General features: G+C 39.4%; 1 protein-coding gene across 1 annotated transcript in view; it reads right to left on the bottom strand.

The window, feature by feature from the left end:
- Positions 1–4,965, bottom strand: part of notch1a (notch receptor 1a) — a 31,761-nt gene extending 26,796 nt beyond the window's left edge. The window contains 2 exon segments of the mRNA XM_036588233.1: positions 977–1,049; positions 4,691–4,965. Coding sequence (XP_036444126.1) covers positions 977–1,049; positions 4,691–4,748 — 131 coding nt within the window. The 5' untranslated portion in view covers positions 4,749–4,965.
- Positions 4,966–19,129: the final 14,164 nt, after the last annotated feature.

The following is a 19,129-nucleotide window of genomic DNA, read 5'->3' as shown; positions in this document are numbered from 1 at the left end:
TCAAATACTTCACTATGTTCAATGAACTATTGGTGGTGATAGCATGTAATGAATCTATGTGGTACCTGTAGACATCCAAAAAAAATCTGGAAACTTTTTCAAGAAATTAATGTTACTATTTATTGCATTAATGTTTGCAGAATTACAGAACTGGACCATACATATATATATATACATATACATGTAAACATGATCCAATTCTCTAATCTAAAATGAAGTGCTTAATTTTTATCGATATAGCACTTTTCATGCTGGTGGCAGCTCAAAGTGCTTTACAGACAGGTGATAAAGTTAAACAGTAACACAAGAAGTATTAATTAAGAATCGTATATAAAAAAAAACAGATCAAATTAAAAGATAAACACCACGAGCCGTGATTTTTAATTAAATAGTTAAAGAGATTCGTTTCTAGATGCTTCTTAAAAGTGAGCTCTGTGCTTGACTGTCTAATAAAAGGTGAACTGAGCTCCACAGTTTAGAAGCAGAAAAACTGAACGAGTCTCTCTGTTCTGTATTTTACAGTTGTTGCAGAAGGTCACTATCTGCCGATCTAAGATCTCGTGCTGGAACACAAACAGACAGACACTCTGTGATGTAAGCAGTGCTTTAAGGTCCTTTAGAGGCTTAAAAACTAGTAGCAGAACTTTAAAATCTATCCTGAATGATACAGGCAGCCAGTGCAGGTCTTTTAAAACGGTAGTGATGTGACCTCTCGGTTTTGTCTTTGTTACGATGTGTGCTGCTGCATTTGGTATGAGTTGTAAGGGATGTATTGTTTTCTTAGGAAGTCCGGTAAGAAGATCATTACAGTGATCAACTCTGCCCGAACAAGATATATGATGGGTAGTTAAGGTTTCAGTACTGGTTTCAGTAAAGAAAAAGTGGTTCTGTGCCATTTCCAGTTCTTGCCCTTTTAGTTTCCGTGGTGGATTTCATGCCTTCATCTGTGAATTTGCCGTTTTTGGCTGTAACTCACCTGCAGGTCGTCTGCCCGCTGGCCGTGAGCTCACATGTCCCTCCGTTCTGACAGGGCTCGGAGCATCTGAGACCTACAAACACATACTCATATTAGAGAATCGCTCACACTCATGCATGTGCCAACACACAGCTGCTGGGAAATAATGCATGAAACACACATGCATACAAACTCGCACCGAAGTGGAAAAACCCCGATGGACCCTAAGAAGTGGTGTGTCTTTTGTTTTGCAGTTTTCTAAAGCAGTTCAGGGTATTGTTTCAGCTTGTGACTCTGTGAATGACTGTCTTTGATAGACGAGTGAGTGTGCGTGATGGGGGGGGCTTCCCTATTCATCACTAACTACCCGTTATTCAACCCTAAATGGCAGTGTACCTTCGTTTCCTTTCAAAAGCTGACTAATGCTCTCCACTTCAGGGCCCTACCTTAAAGGGTACGGCACCAAAAATGCTAGCATCGCTAATAATGAATGGAAGACAATGGGGGCTGGTTAGCACTATGCTAATGAGATTGCGTTAACTGGTCCTCACTGGTTTGCAGTCATTGTGTGCCACTTTGTCGTTGTCAGATGATTTTGGTGAAAACTTGTCTCAGTATTGATTATTTTGTCTTGTTGCACATGTGCACAGCTGTGGCTTGCATGAACTTCCTCGTGACTGCAGCTGGAGGTGCAGTGTGTGGTCAATCCCGAAAGTTAAAGGGGAAGTCCACAAAGTTTCATATAATTAAGTGGTTAAGATGTAAACAGAGTCATTCAAAGTGGTTCGGTGTGAAATGCTCTGTTCTAGAGAAACTTGCAGAGTCAGAACTGTTCACAGTGGTGGTGATAGGAACCAGACGTCCACCTCTAAAAGCTCCCTCAGAAAGTTATTACACAAAATGGCTATGAATAAACTTACTGGTGACATAAAACGTCCTAAAACGTCTTGTTTATCCATTTATTTTAAGCCATGCATGGCGGAAGGATACACACAGGGTGTTGTGAGGTAAAATAGTCCCCAAAGAAATTATTTTTCACATTTATGACTATTTTGCCATCATCAACATTCCATATAAAAACTCAGAAGATGTGCAGGTTCTCTGACGGTTCTGGATAGTAAATAAAATGTCTATTTTTGTGTTGTAGACATGGTGACCCCTGGTTCCCATCACCACCACTGTAAAAAAAACCTAAGTCTCTACAATCAACCATTTCACTCCAAACCACTCCAAATGAGTTCATTTACATTGATGGAATTATGCAACATTTTTGAAAAGTTGGTGGAGTTCCCCTTTAAGACTGGGGTTTGGGGACTGTTGTCTGGACCGTGAGGCCGAATTTGGGCCTTAGAGCATCTGAACAGAACAGACTGGGAGATTTTCAGGCTCAGTATGAGTGCTGCAGCAGGTCTCTCTTCTTTTCTAACACTCTCTTTTCCTCTTTTTCTCCGGCTCTCTTCTTTTCTCTCACAGTAATCGAGCCTTGTGTGTTTCCTCTCTGATTGGCAGCGGTTCTGTTTTCTTCAGGTCATGACTTTTCTTGTATGACTGGCACTTTCAGTTCCTGTCTGAATCCGAGTCTATTAATGTTTTGAGAGTCTGTCTCACTGTCTGCTTCTTACCTCTCTCTCTATATATAACTCTCTCTCTCTATAACTCCCTCGATGACTCTATCTCTGTGACTCTCTATGTCTTTTTTCCCTTCCCCTTTTTGCTCTTTCTATATTTCTCTTTGTTTCTCTCTCTCTCCTTTCTAACTTTCTTTGTGTCTCTCTTTTTCTGTCTTTCCTTTCTTTCTTTCTCTCTCTATGCCTGTCTCTCTTTCTTTCTCTCTTTCTGTCTTTTTATTTCTTTCTTTCCTTTCATTCTTTCTCTCTCTGTGCCTGTTTCTCTTTCTTTCTCTCTTTCTGTCTTTTTATTTCTTTCTTTCCTTTCATTTCTCTCTCTCTCTCCTTTCATTCTTTCTCTCTCTCTCTCCTTTCATTCTTTCTCTCTCTCTCTCCTTTCATTCTTTCTCTGTCTCTCTTTCTCCTTTCATTCTCTGTTTCTTTTTCTCTCTTTTCTCTCTCTCTCTCTCTCTCTCCCCCCCCCTCTTCCCTTCCTTACTTCTGCCCCCCCCCTCTCTCTTTCCCCTGCACGCGCTCCGTGGGAAACAGCGCACGGCAGCTGCAGCGCGGACAAAAAAGAAATCAGAGCAGCACGAGCCATAAAGCAGCGGCGCGAGCTATTGTTCAGCAGCACGAGAACAACAGAGCGTCGCCCCCTCACCCCCCACCCCTCAATCCCGCTCCCCCCAACACACTCTCTCACGCACCCCCTCACACACTTGTGGCATCATGCCATAGAAAACCTATTAATCCCTCACACACGGAAACAGGAGGGCGATAAAACCGCAACACGATAAAACCGCAACTCAACCTGTAACACTGACACCAACACGGACTGTAAACGCTACAGAAATGACTGACGGGTCAAAACACACCACACAGAACCCTCAGCTAGAACTGCTCCCTCCCTCACAGAACCCTCAGCTAAAACTGCTCCCTCCCTCACAGAACCCTCAGCTAGAACAGCTGCCTCCTGAGCGGACACACTGATCCGGCTGCAGGTCACGAAATAAAGGCCAGCCAAAGCTGCACAATCCCCTGGCTAACGTTAAGTGCACTACTTTGGGCCAGTTTAATCACCTACGCAGTGCACTATGTAGGCAACAGAGTGATTTGAGATGCGGCCTCTGATTCAGTCAGTCTGCACGAACCTTATTCCAACAATTTGTCCTACCTGTGCAGCGGTCCTACTGAGCATGCGCGTACCATTACTATAACTAACAGTAACATGCGTTTTCAAAGGGGAACTCCACCAAAAGTTCACATTTTCTGCACAATCCAGTGGCTGCGATGTAAACAAAGTCATTCAGAGTGGTTTGGTGTGAAATGGCTCTCAGATGTCTTTACAGTGGTTGTGATAGGAACCAGGGGTCACCATGTTTACAACACAATGCAATTTTATTTACTATCCAAAACTACCAGTGAACTTACACGAGCCTTCTAAGCTTTTATAGGCTGAAATTGGTAAAATAAATTTGGGGACTATTTTGCCTCGGAATGTACCCATCCGCCATCAGTGTATATTAAAACATATGTTTTAAGCCAAAAGCTTAAGGCAAAACTATCGTAAAACAATGTCTCAGACACCAGGCAGCGGATTCATAACCACTTCACGTAACAGCTAAGTTTCTGTGACAGAGCTTTTAGAGGTGGACGTCTGGTTCCTGTCACCACCACTGTGAACAATTCTGACTGGGTAAGTTCCTCTACAACTGAGCGTTTCACACCAAACCACTCTGAATGACTGTTTACATCTTAACCGTTTAACGTTACTTACGTGGACCTTTTGAAAAAGCGGTGGAGTTGCCCTTTAGCGTTAACGGTAATCGTGGGAAAATGATGCGCAGATTTCAGTCAGGGAGATTAAAACTGGGTTTTTCGCTTCACAGAAACGTTTCACGAGCTTCTTGGTCGATTTTTCCGTTCCACCTTAAGTGGTGCAGCAGTTACATTCTGGTGCCTCAGGCGCCAGAATGTAATTGCTGCACCATTTAAGGTGGAACGGGGAAATTTGTACAAGTAGGCGATTAAGAAACCAAACTTTAGCTTCGTGTTTCCAAACAAGCCTACAACTTCACACAGGATTTATTCGAAAATAAAAGTTTAATAAAAGGCTGTTTCTGCTCACCTTCTGCCACAGTGCGAGTTACAGTCACAAATATGAAAATCACACAGAAACGGTTCATTCCTCTCCGCTTCAGCCTCACAGACGGGATAAAGTTCCTCCGGGAGTTCTCATAGAGTCCGACTTCAGTACTTCCCAGAGTCCAGACGTGTTAAAAGTGCGTCAAGGCAAAACAAAACAGACAGAAACGTAAAAGAAATCAGCGAAATAAATAAATATGTTGGTGAATAAATAAATAACGGTCAGTATCCTCGCTCGTGCTGCACCTCTCACAGCGTTCAGCGCTCTGAATGACTGCGGCTAAACACGCTCGAGCTCGGAAAAGTTCCCGCCTCCTCACTCACCTGATATCCCTCCGCCTGAGGCGGAGAACCGTTCGGCTGGAGTAAAGAAACAGTGAATGAAACAGAAGAATATAGTGTGATGATTATTATTCTTATTAACCCCACACGGTTTTACTGAGAGAGAGAGTTGGAGTTAGAGACTGGGTTCTGTTTCTGAGAGTTTGTTTTAGTTCGTGCTGTTGGTAAAGAGGGACTAGAAAAGGCAGACAGAAGAAAGAAGTTCCGCTCATTAACCAATCAGTGGGCGCGTGAGGGGGACGCGACGCTCTGTGTGCGCGTGTGTGTTGTGTGTATTTCTGTGTGTTTGTGCACGTGTGTATATGTGTATCTTTGTGTGTCTATGAGCGTTTGTTTGTGCGGGTGTGTATGTGTATTTCTGCGAGTGTGTTTGTGCTTGAGTATATATACGTGTGTGTGTGTAGGTTTTTTTTGTGTGTGTATGTGTATGTATGTGTGTTTGTGTGCATGTGTGTATGTGTCTATGTTTGTGTGCATGCTTGTGTTTGTGTGTTTGTGCATCCGTATGTATGTGTGTTTTTGTGTGTGTGTTTGTGCATGTGTGTGTGTTTTTGCATGTATATTTGTGTATGTGTATATTTGTGTTTGTGTGTGTCGCATGTGTATTTGTGTATGTCGCATGTGTGTTTGTGTATGTGTGTGTGTTTGTGCGTTCGTGCATGTGTGGGCTTGTATGTGCATGTATTTGTGTGTGTTGGGGTGTTTGTGTATAAGTGTTTTTGTGTGTATGTTACTATATGTGTTTGTGCATGTGTATATTTGTGCGTATGTCTGTGTTGCATGTGTCTGTGTATGTTACTGTGTGTGTGTTTGTGTGTTTGTACGTGTGTGTATGTTACTATGTGTGTTTGGGCATGTGTGTTTTTGTGTTTATGTGTGTGTTTGTGTGTGTTTGTATGTTTGTGCATGTGTGTTTTTGTGTGTGTTTGTGTATGTTACTGTGTGTGTTTGGGCATGTGTGTTTTTGTGTGTGTGTGTGTTTGTGTATATTACTATGTGTGTTTTTATGTTTGGGCATGTGTGTTTTTGTGTGTGTGTGTGTGTGTGTTTTTGTATGTTTGGGCATGTGTGTTTTTGTGTGTGTGTGTTTGTGTACGTTACTATGTGTGTTTGTATGTTTGGGCAGTAAACAGTAAAACTGCAGAATAAAAGTCTAAAGAACGTCGCTTGAATGACTCACACACTTCAAACGTTCGTGTTTCAGTCAGAAGTTGCGTGAAACCCAAACTGAATCCCAAACGGCTCTGTACTCCCTAAATAGTGTTCTAGCTATGAAAGTTTAGAAATTCTAGCCTTTACAGCCAAACAGTGCATCACTTGATTACAAATCACTGTTTCTTAGCTGTATTTTGCTCTGTTGGGCTGCAGCATCCAGTATTTAAACTCCTCCGTAGTGCACTATGTAGTGAGCAAGGAGCCATTTAAGATTTAGCCCCAGCGTGAGAAGAGGGGCCGCTGGACTGGTGCTAAATAAGACTTGGGGTGGTGATTTGGTGACCAAAAATACTTATAAAGTGAAGGTTTTTGCATTAAAACCGTGCTGTTATCATATGTTCATTGTTATATGACAAAAAGTTAAAATAAATTCATGAAACGACCGCAGTGTACAGCGATGGGCGACCGAACATTCTCCTCATTCAGTGGTCCATGGGTGCTTGGCAACGATACCGCACTCTAGGAACTACATTTCTTGGTGGAATACTTGTTTATGTCGATTATTATTAATAATAACTTACATTTTTTCTAAGAAGCTGTGGTTTTTGTCATATTTTTTGTTGGCCACTCTTTTATAAAAGCAGTAAGCCACTTGAGGCCGTGCGTTACTGAGATTTTATCACAGGAAAGGAGTTTTAGGCACAATGAGAAGCGAAGCATGCCTAAGAACACCCTTCCCGTGGTAAAATCGCAGTAACGCACGGCCTCTCGTGGCTTATTGCTTTAACATGTAATTAAGTGCACTCTTTTTTATGGTATATATTCTGAACTCACCGTAGATTACAGTGATTGTTAAATAAACATAATGAATAAAGAAAAAAAGCAATACAAAATCACATGGCATGTGAAAGAGGATGAAAGAATGATAATCTGCGTAATATCGATACCTACATAAAGGGCAGTCATTTAAATGATCGTGATATGTGATAATATCAATTATCAGCCCAGGGCCAGACTGAATAGCACTTTTTTGGTGTTAAAGTGCAATTTTGGTGTGAGTCATCTGCCAATACTATAGATTCACACACACAGATTGGGTAATAGTGACAGGCTAATCTTCACATCATACACTGCAGTGCTGGCAGATGTCTGATCTTATAACTGAAGCCCACAGTGCAGTTTCAGGCCTGCAGGCACTCGAGTAGAAACATTTCATCTCTGACAGCCTGAGTATGTGTGTGTGTGGGAACATCTCGCTAGTGGAATCTGCACCCGCAGGACACAGAGAGAGGGAGAGAGAGAGAGAGAGAGAGAGAGAGAGAGAGAGAGAGAGGGAGGGAGGGACCTGTAATACTTTTCATTCATTATAACTGCACTTTTTCTGCATTGCACACTCAGGTTTGCTTTAGTACTTTCTCAGGATTTAAGAGTTACATGTGTGTTATAGATGTATTATATATGTAAGTATCTATTAATTATGTGTATGTTTGCACCCCTATGTAATAACAATATGTCCAATATACATTTTGTGTAGGTAAGAATTTATATGTAGAAATAATGTCCCATATGTATTATATTTATGTAAGCACCCATACATAATACTAATATCCCGCATATAATAATATATCCCGTACATTGTGTACACATAAGTATCTACATGTTGTACTATATATATGTAAGTATCTATATGTAGTAATAATGTCTCATATGTATTACATATGTAAGTATCTATGTTTAGTTTAATAATATGTCCCATATGTGTTATATATATCACTGTTTTCTGAAGAAAACCTTGTATCTCCAAAATGGTAACTTTACAGGAGAAGGAAAAAACCTATTTTACTCTTAAAGTAAGTCAATGGAAGACCAGACTTTTTTCCAAGTCTTTTTGGGCCGTTTCTTTTGGTCCATTCTTTGAAATTTGCACACAGTGTGAAGGCCAATAGGCACTTTCAAATTATTTCAAAAACTGAAAAACAACAAAAATGTCGGGAGAAAATGAGGTTTTCTTCCGACAGCAGTAATATGTAAGTGCCTAAATGTAGTACCAATATAAAAGGCCTACAGAAGATACAGGGTGTCAATGAAATATGATACTGTTGTGCTCTCTAACTAAAGACCCTGAAGACCCTTAAGGGGACCAACAGTGACAGTTCAGTACCTTTTTTCTGAGAGTGCAGGTTAACCTGTAGGTTTCGTCCTGAAAAAGAGGAACTCATGCACCCGTAAGTCTGTATGTCTGTCTTCGCCCAGACTGGCAGCGGTGCAGCAGTGCAGGCACGTCAGACTCAGAGCTGTGATTATTCAAAGTTTGGCCCGTTTGTGTCTCCAGCTTTAGAGATGCAAATGGAGCTTTATTATTCAAACCGAGGGGGAGGGGGGCAGGGGGAGGGGAGAGACATATGTGTCCTCAGGGCATGCTGGGACCTGTTCACTCTGTGTGTGAGAGAGAGTTTTGTTTGTTTTATCATTTTGGTTTTAGTGTACCCCCCCCACCATTATCCACAAACAAACACACATTTTGGCTTTTTATAGGTTCAGTCTGTCCGTCTGTCCGTCTGTGTTCAGGGAGAAAGAAAGGAGTTTCAGGAATACAAAGCAGGTCTGAACAATTCCACTTTAAGTCTCAATCCATTCAATCCCAAATGTCTCCCAGAATGTGGGAACATGCTTTTTTTTACAGTCCTATAACACAAATACACAAACACTATTCGTGTCTTTGTGAAACTCTTGCCTTCATTCCAGCTTCCATTAGACTCACAGTCAGTTTCTCAAAGAATCTGCAGACACTCCTCCAAAGTTCAGTCTTAGAAGCTGGTTGATGATTTTCTGAAGTAATCAAACACATTCAGTGGTGTTGAGGTCTGGACTCTGGGGTGGTCAGTCCATTGTTCAGCTTCTTTGTTTGATGTGTCCGTCTCCTTTTCTCAGTGAGGTTCTTCTTGATCAGCTACACATCCTTTCAGACCCATAGCGCTGAGTCGTCTTCTCACAGTGGAAGGATGGACAGAAACACCTGTGGATGTTTTCAGATCTGAAGCAGCTTGATTTTCTCCTCTCTCTCAGAGATGAAAACTTTAAGTGCTGTTTATCTGATGGGGCAGTTATGGGGTCTACCAGCTCCTCCAGGTGTTTGGCAGGAGGCCCATTTTCCAGTTTTGGAAGCTCTTGGTTTTGCATTTGTTTGACTTTGACTTTCTCCTTTTTTACGAAAGGATTTTTTTTATGAAACGAGTAACATACTTAATGCCCGTTTTGACTGGAAATTCAATAAATGAAGAGCTGTTTCTGACTTTTGCGTAGTTTAGAGCTGCGTCAGCTGCTCTATTAGAACCCTGTTATACAGGGAATATAAAAATGAATTGATAAACAGTGAGCAATACTGATATGATAATAGAAGTGTTCACTCTCTACTGGCGTTATCATGTTCTGCCACATCCAAAACCTCAGATAATGTCAAGCTCTATATTTTCACATCCTTCCTTTGACTTCCTATATAGAGCTCTGACAGAGATATTATCTTTATCTGATACTTGCTTAAAATAAATGGTAACCAATTACACCACCTGCATGGAAATGTTTATATCAGCGCTGGCGGGACAAAACCTTGCACTTCCATTTTTGTAGGTTTTTTTTATTTGTTGACATAAATTGAATTTGGCAGCTACTCTTTACATTGTGTCAAAATTCAAAAATTCAAAATTCAAGTCAAAAATACATGATGAATGGACCAAAAGTATGGAAGTCCAGCGAGGCCATGAGGTGGCTACAGTTTTTTAGGACTTTTATCTCGTGATCACAACTTAATTGTGTTGTTATCTCGAGATCACAAGATAATTAAGTCAAGATAACAACTTTCTTATCTCGAGATCACAAGATAATTAAGTCGTGATCTCAAGATAACAAAGTTGTTGACTGTTATCTTGTTATTATTTTTGTTATCTCAAGATAACAACTTTGTTAAGAACAATTTTGGCCATTTCTATTGTACAGAGGTCCAGAGAGGCCATGAAGTAGTTATAATTTTCTGGATTGTTATCTTGAGATGACAAGATAATCAAGTCATGATCTCAGGATAATAATTAAGATTTTCAAGATAATTTTCTGGATTTTCAAGATAGTAATTTTCAAGATAATTTTCTGGATTGTTATCTTGAGGTCATAATTTAATTATCTTGGGATCTCGAGATAACAAATGTTATCTTAAGATTACAAGATAATCAAGTCGTGATCTCAAGACCATCACAAGATAACTGTCTTCAGATCATGACTTATCATAAGATAATTAAGTCGTGATTTTAAGATAACAACTTTGTTATCTTGAGATCACAAGATCTCAAGTCCTCTCTGCACTTCTGTACAATAGAAACGGTCAAAAATGAATTAAAAACTTTTATAGTTAAGAAGTTTTTTTCCTTCTCCTGTAAAGTAACCATGGAACAAAATCTGAAAAAAGCTAAATAATTAAAAAAATAATAACAGTTTATGTGAAATGAGCTTGTTAAATGATTACAGCATGTAGGCTACAGTATGCGTCACAAAATCTAACAGATAATAGTTGTTCATCTGTAATGAACTCCATTATTTCCTACGTATACTTTGTGCTTCACTGTCGTTTGTGAACTGTTTTGTCATTACAACGAACTGCAGCTACAGACGGAGTCGACGCATCCCTCATAATTTAATTTACATTTTACAGTTCAGTAGAAAACAGACTAACAGCTGAGTTTTACACACACTAAACAAATTTGGCTCAGAGCTGTGAGCGCCGGGATTAGACGGGTTCAGTTCTTTGTTTGTGCGAGTATTATCAGGTAGAGCAACTGGTCTTACCCCCATGACTGAGACAATAGCACTCAGGAAAGACCAGCCTCTACTCTTTCAACACACACACACACACACGTACCTGATAGTTGTGCTGCGGTGAGAAAGTCGGCGCCTTGAGCTTCATAGCAGGAAATAGTGCCCAATTCACACCAGACAAAAAGAACAGAGCAGACACCACACACACACACACACACACACACACACACACACACACACACACACACACATACACAATCACACATGCACTTTAATTGTGGGAATGTTTGATATTCCTGAGGGAGACGAATTAGGAAACACACACAGGTAATACATGAGCGTGGGAAACTGGGAGAAGTTCAAAATAAAGAAAGGGAGTGTGTATGTGTGTATATGTGTGTGTGTAGTATGCATGTGTGTATTGTGTGTACGTGTGTTTATTGTGTGTGTAGATACATATATTGTGCGTATGCTGTGTGTATGTATACATATGTATTGTGTGTGTCTTTATATATATATATAAATATATATATATATATATATATATATATGTGTGTGTGTGTGTGTGTGTGTGTGTATATTGTATATCATGTGTGTATATGCGTATTGTGTGTGTATACATTGTATGTGTGTGAGTGAGTATTCAGTATTTTTTAAGCTGGAGACAGATGAGTTATATCAGTTATATCAGATATTCAGTGTTCATGTTTCATATTTAGGGGAAAATACTCCCCATTAACAAGAGTGTCCCTTTACTGTAAAGCTAATCCTTATCAGTGTATGAGTTTATCATGTACAGGCCGATGATGCATAAACCCACCCACGGTTAGAGGAAGTAAACTCAAACTCCAGTAAAGAAAATGGTTCAGGTTTTTACAGGTTTCACAGAATGTATCATTACATCTCTAATCTTTTCTAGTCTTTGCATTCTTCAGTATCAGTAAGTCAGTGAGTCAGTAAGTACAAAACTGAAAATACTACAAAATGGAGGCTTCTAGCAATTCACCTCATTGACTGTACTTCATTTTAATAAGTTATGACAAAAGAAAAATCAGTAAAATAGAAGAATGTACACAATCAATATTTATTTTGCTGAATTTTATATATTGAAACAAATATATAATGTGGGCTGTACAAAAGATATGGCACACTGTATATTTCATTTTTCTCCAATAAGTTAAACTCAGCAGTATTATGCATATATCACAACATATATATATATATATATATATATATATATATATATATATATATTATATATATGTATATGTATAGACACACACAAACACACACACACACATATATATATATTATGTATATATGTGTGTGTGTGTGTAGTATATATATATATATATATATATATATATTATGTATATATATATATATTATGTATATATATTTTCTTTTACATATATATTTTATATATATTGTGAATAAAGGATTATATATACTGCTCTTCTCACACTACTCCCTACCCCACACCCTAAATGATCATATACTTCAAAACACTCTCCCTAAAATAAAAGCGTAGATCAATATCATCTGATGGCAATGACCCCAAAAAATTCCAGGGGAATAAATCAGATATTATTTATTAGACCGTAGCCACTCAGGAAATGTGTTGTGATCAGGAGAGAAAGTAACCATGCAGCACACACTCGGTCCCCATTACGGTCTAGGTTGGCAGTTTTAATGTGCAGTATATACCACACATGTACCGCGTGTGTGAGAGTGTCTGCATGACAGAAGCTGATGAGACCATCACTCGGCAGCTCTAAGCTCTAACCCTGATGCTGGTGGAGCCGTGTGTGTGTGAGATGGTAAGTGCTTCTGGCTTAGAAGATCAACGTTCTGCTATTTTTTGCTCAGAAGCTGATTGCAGGCTTCAGTAAAGCATCCTTCCATCTCTCCATCTCTCCTTCAAGGCCTCCGGGGTCAGACCTTGAGACATTAACTTCAGCATGCACATCATCTGCCCTTGTGTGTGTATGTCCGAAAATGTCACTCATGTGTATGCGTGTGTGTGTGTGTGTGTGTGTGTATGTGCGGGGTGTGTTTTGTGTCCCAGCTGTTCAGCATATCACTTTCTCAGAGCCTCCGACAACTGCAGCTCTGACCTCGCCCTCTTCGGGCACTCACCCTCTCACTTTCCAGAGCATTGTGTACATGTGTGTGTATGTGTTTTACTCCTGGATCAGCATAAAGAGAGAACAGAAAGTAGTTTACAGCACTTATTTCTGCCCTCACTCGAACTTCTGTCCCCCCTTTTCAGTAGTAGCCTCGTTAAGCACGCCAGGCTCGTTAAGCTCGTTAGCATTTTGAATTCCTTAGGCTCCGCCCTTGTGACAGATTCCTGCCCTCGGCATCAAAATATCATCCAACATTCTTCAAATGCCCTCATCTCAGTCTGGGGGTTTGCTCCAATACCTAGTGATCACCCTTGCCCCCTATTGCTTACATAGTTAGGTAGGTAGCATTTTAGCCAAAATGAAACCCTTTAAAGAAGCTGGCTAATGATGACAACAGCAAGCTAGGTATAGCGTGAAGTTTGTTAGCTAGATAGACATTTGATACAACAACCTGAGGTGACGAAGATAGCTAGCATGCTAACCTATGAATACCCTCAATGTAGCGACTGAAAATGCAGAATGACCATTGATTTAATTGAAAATGCACATCTATACAGTTTAGTCATGTGTTCAATAATAAGGCATCCCAGCATATTCAACATTCACAGTATTGTTATTGAGCACACTTTGTATTTTCAGAGTAGCTCCGCTTTTACCATCTCCCACAATGGTGTGATGTTCTGATCACATTTTACAAGCAAGATCTCATGAATAAACATGTTAGCAGTCACAAATTTCATGCAAAATGTCCAAAATCATAGTAAATATTCCCCATATAAGAAATAACAGCTTAGCAAACAGCTAATAAAAGTTTAAATGTAAATATTTTCTGAAAGATTCAATGTAAATTTCAACAAACAAAGTAAAAGAAATTGTTACTTGAATGTCTTACAAGCTTCAAACATCTGTGTTTAAGGTAGAGCTGCAGTAGTCATAAACCCAATGTGGGACAGAGAATGAACACTAGTGTTAGCATCGTCCTGATAATACATGAATACTTGCAAATCTATAAAATTAGCATTATCATAGTGGTACACTGAAACAAAAAACACAGCATGAATTCCATACTGGTGAAAGCTGGTTTATGGTGGTTTATGCTGGCCAAATGCTGTTCTCATGTTCGTTTAGCTGGTCACTCATACCAGCACTCAAAAAACATATGCTGGTTTTATGGGTGACCAGCATACTCTGAACACCTTCCCAGCTCTCTGTAAAGAGCACAGTGCTATCCTTTCATACTCATTGTGCTAGCTAAAGCACCAAGTGTCTACCATTGTACCCAGTGCCAGCTCTACCTAATACGTGAAATAAGCAGCTGCTGAGGGCCCTATGGCCACCAGAGGGCCCCTGACAACTTCTGGATTGTTACTGTCTTTTTATTGTTGTCAAAAATGCTTGATTAGGGAAAAAAACAACTGGTTAATCATGTCTCAAAAAAGAACATCTGGAGTTGAAAATGTATTGCTATTGCTACAGCCACCACGGTTAGGTCAAGCTTAAAAGCTGGATGACCAGCTAATCCAGCACTGATGTATTCAGGGAGTGATTGGGCTTCATATCAGGTAACTTCAAGAAAAACAGGCAGGGAATGAGGATTCTCAACCAAAACTGGCTAACCCTGATACAATGGTGGATCATTAAGACACAACCAGCATAGACCAGCATGGCTGGTCGCTAGCAACACCAGCATATTGTCACTTTCCAAAGATGAACACGTATTTCCAAAATGGTGAGTTTACATGAGAGGGAATTTTATTTTTAGCATTTTCATTGGAATATTTATCATGAAATGATCACATCATGATAAGCATGACCATGCTGGATGACCAGACAAGGATAAACCAGCTTTGAGCAGCATGGAATTCATGCCAGTCTGTGCTGATAATTTTCAGCAGGGAATTCAGTGAACATTAACTTTTAACACGTCCTTGAATTCCAACAGCTTTGCTCGCATTTAAGATTTTGTGTTCTGAATGAAAAACAAGTGCCTTAACGTGAGCTTATCCACTGACAAGGATATGTTATTAAGGATATACTTGCCAAGATAGAGATAATTACTCTAGACTAACTACTCTATCTGGCATTATCCAGAACCAAAAACAATGACAAGATATTTTAGTCTTCTAAATTTTACCCTAACAAGCTACCATGTTAGTTCATCATCCACTGAGGAGAAAACCTTTGTTTACAAGACAACCAGCCACTGCTGCACCCGCTAGATCTACAGTTAGCATAAGCTCATTAGCTAAATCAAGACTCTGTGACAAAAATGATTTCTCTCAGCTATTATCTGAATAATAAGACATGTTTTCATAAGTACACCTCAGCTAAATCAGCTGCTAATTCTTCATTTGTGGGGCTGGAGTTTTAGCGTGCTAGCACCAGAGCACCCGTGTATGTGTAGCATGATATGCTAATATTAAGCTAAATGTCTTTTTCTTACTTGCAGTTGACCAAATATCCATTCATTCACTCTTTTGGATACTTGAATATCAAAATTAGTCAGAATGCACCTCCTTAATTGAGACACATGTTGTATATTCATAAATACTCTCTCACTCTCTCTTCCTTTCTATTTAAATCTCTCTCGCTCTCTCTCTCTCTCTCTCTCTCTCTCTCTCTCTCTCTCTCTCTCTCGCTCTCTCTCTCGCTCGCTCGCTCTCTCTCTCTCAGCGGATGTGTGTCCTAGCCAAGAGTTTGCAATGCATATAACATTTCACTCTGATCCCATCAATGAAAGACTAAATTGAGTAGGCAGGAACTCAAACACACACACACACACACTCACACACACACACACACAGAGAGTCCAAGCATACCACTGCACAGTTTGTGTGTGTCCATCATTCTACAAGTGGACGCATCTGTGTGTTGGGCAATGTGCATTAGCATGAATGCATTAGTGTGTGTCAGCATGTGTTGAATCACATTGAGTGTGTGTGCGCTAAATGTATATTTAAAGGGGAATTCCACCAAAAATTTCTGAATAAAATTTTTCAAAATTTCAGAACACCTCAGTTCAGTGGTTGAGATGTAAACAAAGCCATTCAGAGTGGTTTGATGTGAAATGATTCAGATTTCTTTACAGTGGCAGTGATGGGAACCAGGGGTCACCGTGACTACAACACAGATATAGACATTTTATTTACTATCAAAAACCACCAGTGAACCTACACGAGTCTTTCGAGTGTTTATGTAATGCATTTAATTTATGTAAAAAAAGTGGAAAATCAGAAAAAATAAGTTTTCTTTGTGGACTATATTGGCTTAGAACACCCTTCATGTATCCCTCCACCATGAATGGATTAAAATAGGGGATAGCAGAGCACAACCTAACACATTTTGAATTTTGCTAATAATTTAAAAAATATTCAAGTTGAAATAATTATGTTTTTATACAAGCAACATATACATCTCTGCTACAAAAGAACACTTGAACTTTGTTTCTAGCGCCTACCTTTCATATGACATAATTTACTTTGTCTTTGTTTACTAAAGGTGCTAACAGCTAACCCTGCAGTACAGAGGCTGTACTTAAGCCCAGCTAGCACTCACTGTGAGCTTGTCAGCTGCTTCAAAATGGTGCTACTTTGTCAGCAACGAGACGGTGATTAAAGTCATATAAGGTTGGATTTTGTGATTTACACAAACAGCTCAGTAACCAAAAAAAAACTTGTGTTGGAAAAAAATGACTTATCTGCCCTGAAAACACTCTTTGGCTCAGATCTCTTTAAAACACTGATGAATCTCTCTGAATTTTGGTGGGAGGCTGCGGCTAGGAACTGTGGTAATGTGGCCAGAAGCTCATGTTGCTTGACCTTGTATTACAATGTAAAAAGCCCATGTTAAATTATACCCCATGTTAGGTGGTTCCCCACGCTCCACTACATTTTAGGCCAAACTTTATCACAAAACTACCATAAAACAATGTCTGTGATATCAGGCTGAGTATTCATTACCATTTCATGTAATAACTTGAGGGAACTTTTAGAGGTGGATGTCTGGTTCCTATCACCACCACTTTACGTTTCTCTACAATGGAGCATTTCACACCAAACCACTCTGAATGACTTTGTTTACATTTTAACCACTGAATTACATAGACTGAAAAATTGGTAGAATTCTGTTTAAATGAACAAGGAAGTGCACTTAAGTATCTTTTGTTCATCAACATTCTCAAATATATTACACAGCCATTGGGAATCCCTGTGGTGTTAACCACTGCTAGCCTAGCCATTGATTTATAAGCTAATATATGCAACCAAGCTAGTACTAGAGTAACTCTTGCCTCAAATGTAGAACTGAATAATAAAGAAAACAGCAATGCCATCTTTATTCTGTGGCAAAATGGATGCTAGACATAAACAAGCCAAACTACCTTTAGCTACCTTGCTAGCTTTTAGCTTCTCCACATCTGATGAGTCAATTCTGTCATTTGAGTAATCCATTCTCTCCATCGTAATAGTTACTACAGTTATTGCTGCAATAAGATTCAGCTTCCTAACAGCAACGTCAGTTATCTGCCTACTGCATTCATCAGCTAACAAAAAAGCAGCCAAAACAGCCTCAAAAATTACACAACAAAGACGTTTTTGGCTTTCAAAAGATTCTCCACCTTCAAGGTACATCATCAAAAGGGGTTTACCTAGTTTTTAAACTGCAAAATCCCACTTCAGAGACCACTGTATCACGGCTGTAGGAGGTGAGTAGACATGTTTACAACAGATTTAGCGATACATATTTCATTTTTGCTGGAATGTTTCTTTAATGTGTGTATGCACATGGGCTATTTATGTTAGTGAGTACATACACTGAGTGTGAGTGAGTATGGCTTCATGCCTGGATTAGGGGCTGTTTGGTCTATGCATGTGTGTATTAGTGTAGTAGACACTGTGTGTGTGTGTTGGTGCAGACAGCTGCAGTGGTGATTTGATAACCGTGTTAAAAAGCGAGGAATTGTTAATGGCAGCGTGTGCACGCAGACGCTCCGACATTACACCAGCTGACGGCTACTCAAACCTGACACCCTGACTCCCCCCCACCTCCCTCCGCCACACACATTACTATGCTGGAGTGGTTTTACATTGACTCCAGTAGTACTGTATCAAAACAACAACTAAATATAGACATTTTATTTACTATCCAAAACCACCAGTGAACCTACACGCGTTGTCTGAGCTTTTATATGAAATGTTGATGGTGATAAAATGGTGATACATCTGAAAAAATAAGTTTTTTGGGGGGGCTATTTTGCCTTGTAACACCCTTCATGTATCCCACCACCATGAATGGATTAAAATACATATTAGGCCAAAACTTTGTAACAAAACTACCGTAGTAAAATGTCCCAGACATCAGGCTGAGAATTTATAACCATTTCATGTAATAACTTTCTGTGAGGGAGCTTTTAGAGGTGGATGTCTGGTTCCTGTCACTACCACTGTGAACAATTCTGACATTTCTCAAGAATGGAGCATTTTACACTAAACCACTCTGAACGACCTTGGTTAAGTCTTAATAATTGAATTATGCATCTTGAAAAATTTGTGAAATCCCCCTTGTTTGTTTTTAGCTAAGGCCAGCTGCCCTTTAACCCTTAGATTCCTCGTGTTTCACGACAACTGTTTAAAGCTCTTTATTAATGCCTACTTCTGACTAAATGTCACTCTAACTACATATCCCAGCAGTCCACCCTCTAAATAGCATATCATGCCATAGAAACATAGAATTATCTGTGGCAAAAAAACATTAATATTCTGAAAATCGCAGCATGCCAAAGTTAAACAACATGTATGCGCCCTATTGACATTCTTTTTCCAACAGTCCTACCATGTTTAGTGATAACTAAATACAAATAAATAAATAAATAAATGAATAAATAAATAAAAAAAAAGTCTGATGAACAACAGGCCTCAGTTTTCACCACTTTTTAGTCCTCTTTTTAAAGAATTTATGATTATATCTTGTGTTCATGTTATAGTACCCAGCATACA

This window comes from Colossoma macropomum, unplaced genomic scaffold, assembly GCF_904425465.1.
Source record: "Colossoma macropomum unplaced genomic scaffold, Colossoma_macropomum, whole genome shotgun sequence".
In the NCBI taxonomy this organism is placed as follows: domain Eukaryota; kingdom Metazoa; phylum Chordata; class Actinopteri; order Characiformes; family Serrasalmidae; genus Colossoma; species Colossoma macropomum.
The sequence above is the reverse complement of the archived record's forward strand: the minus strand, read 5'-3'. Positions and strand labels throughout refer to the sequence as shown.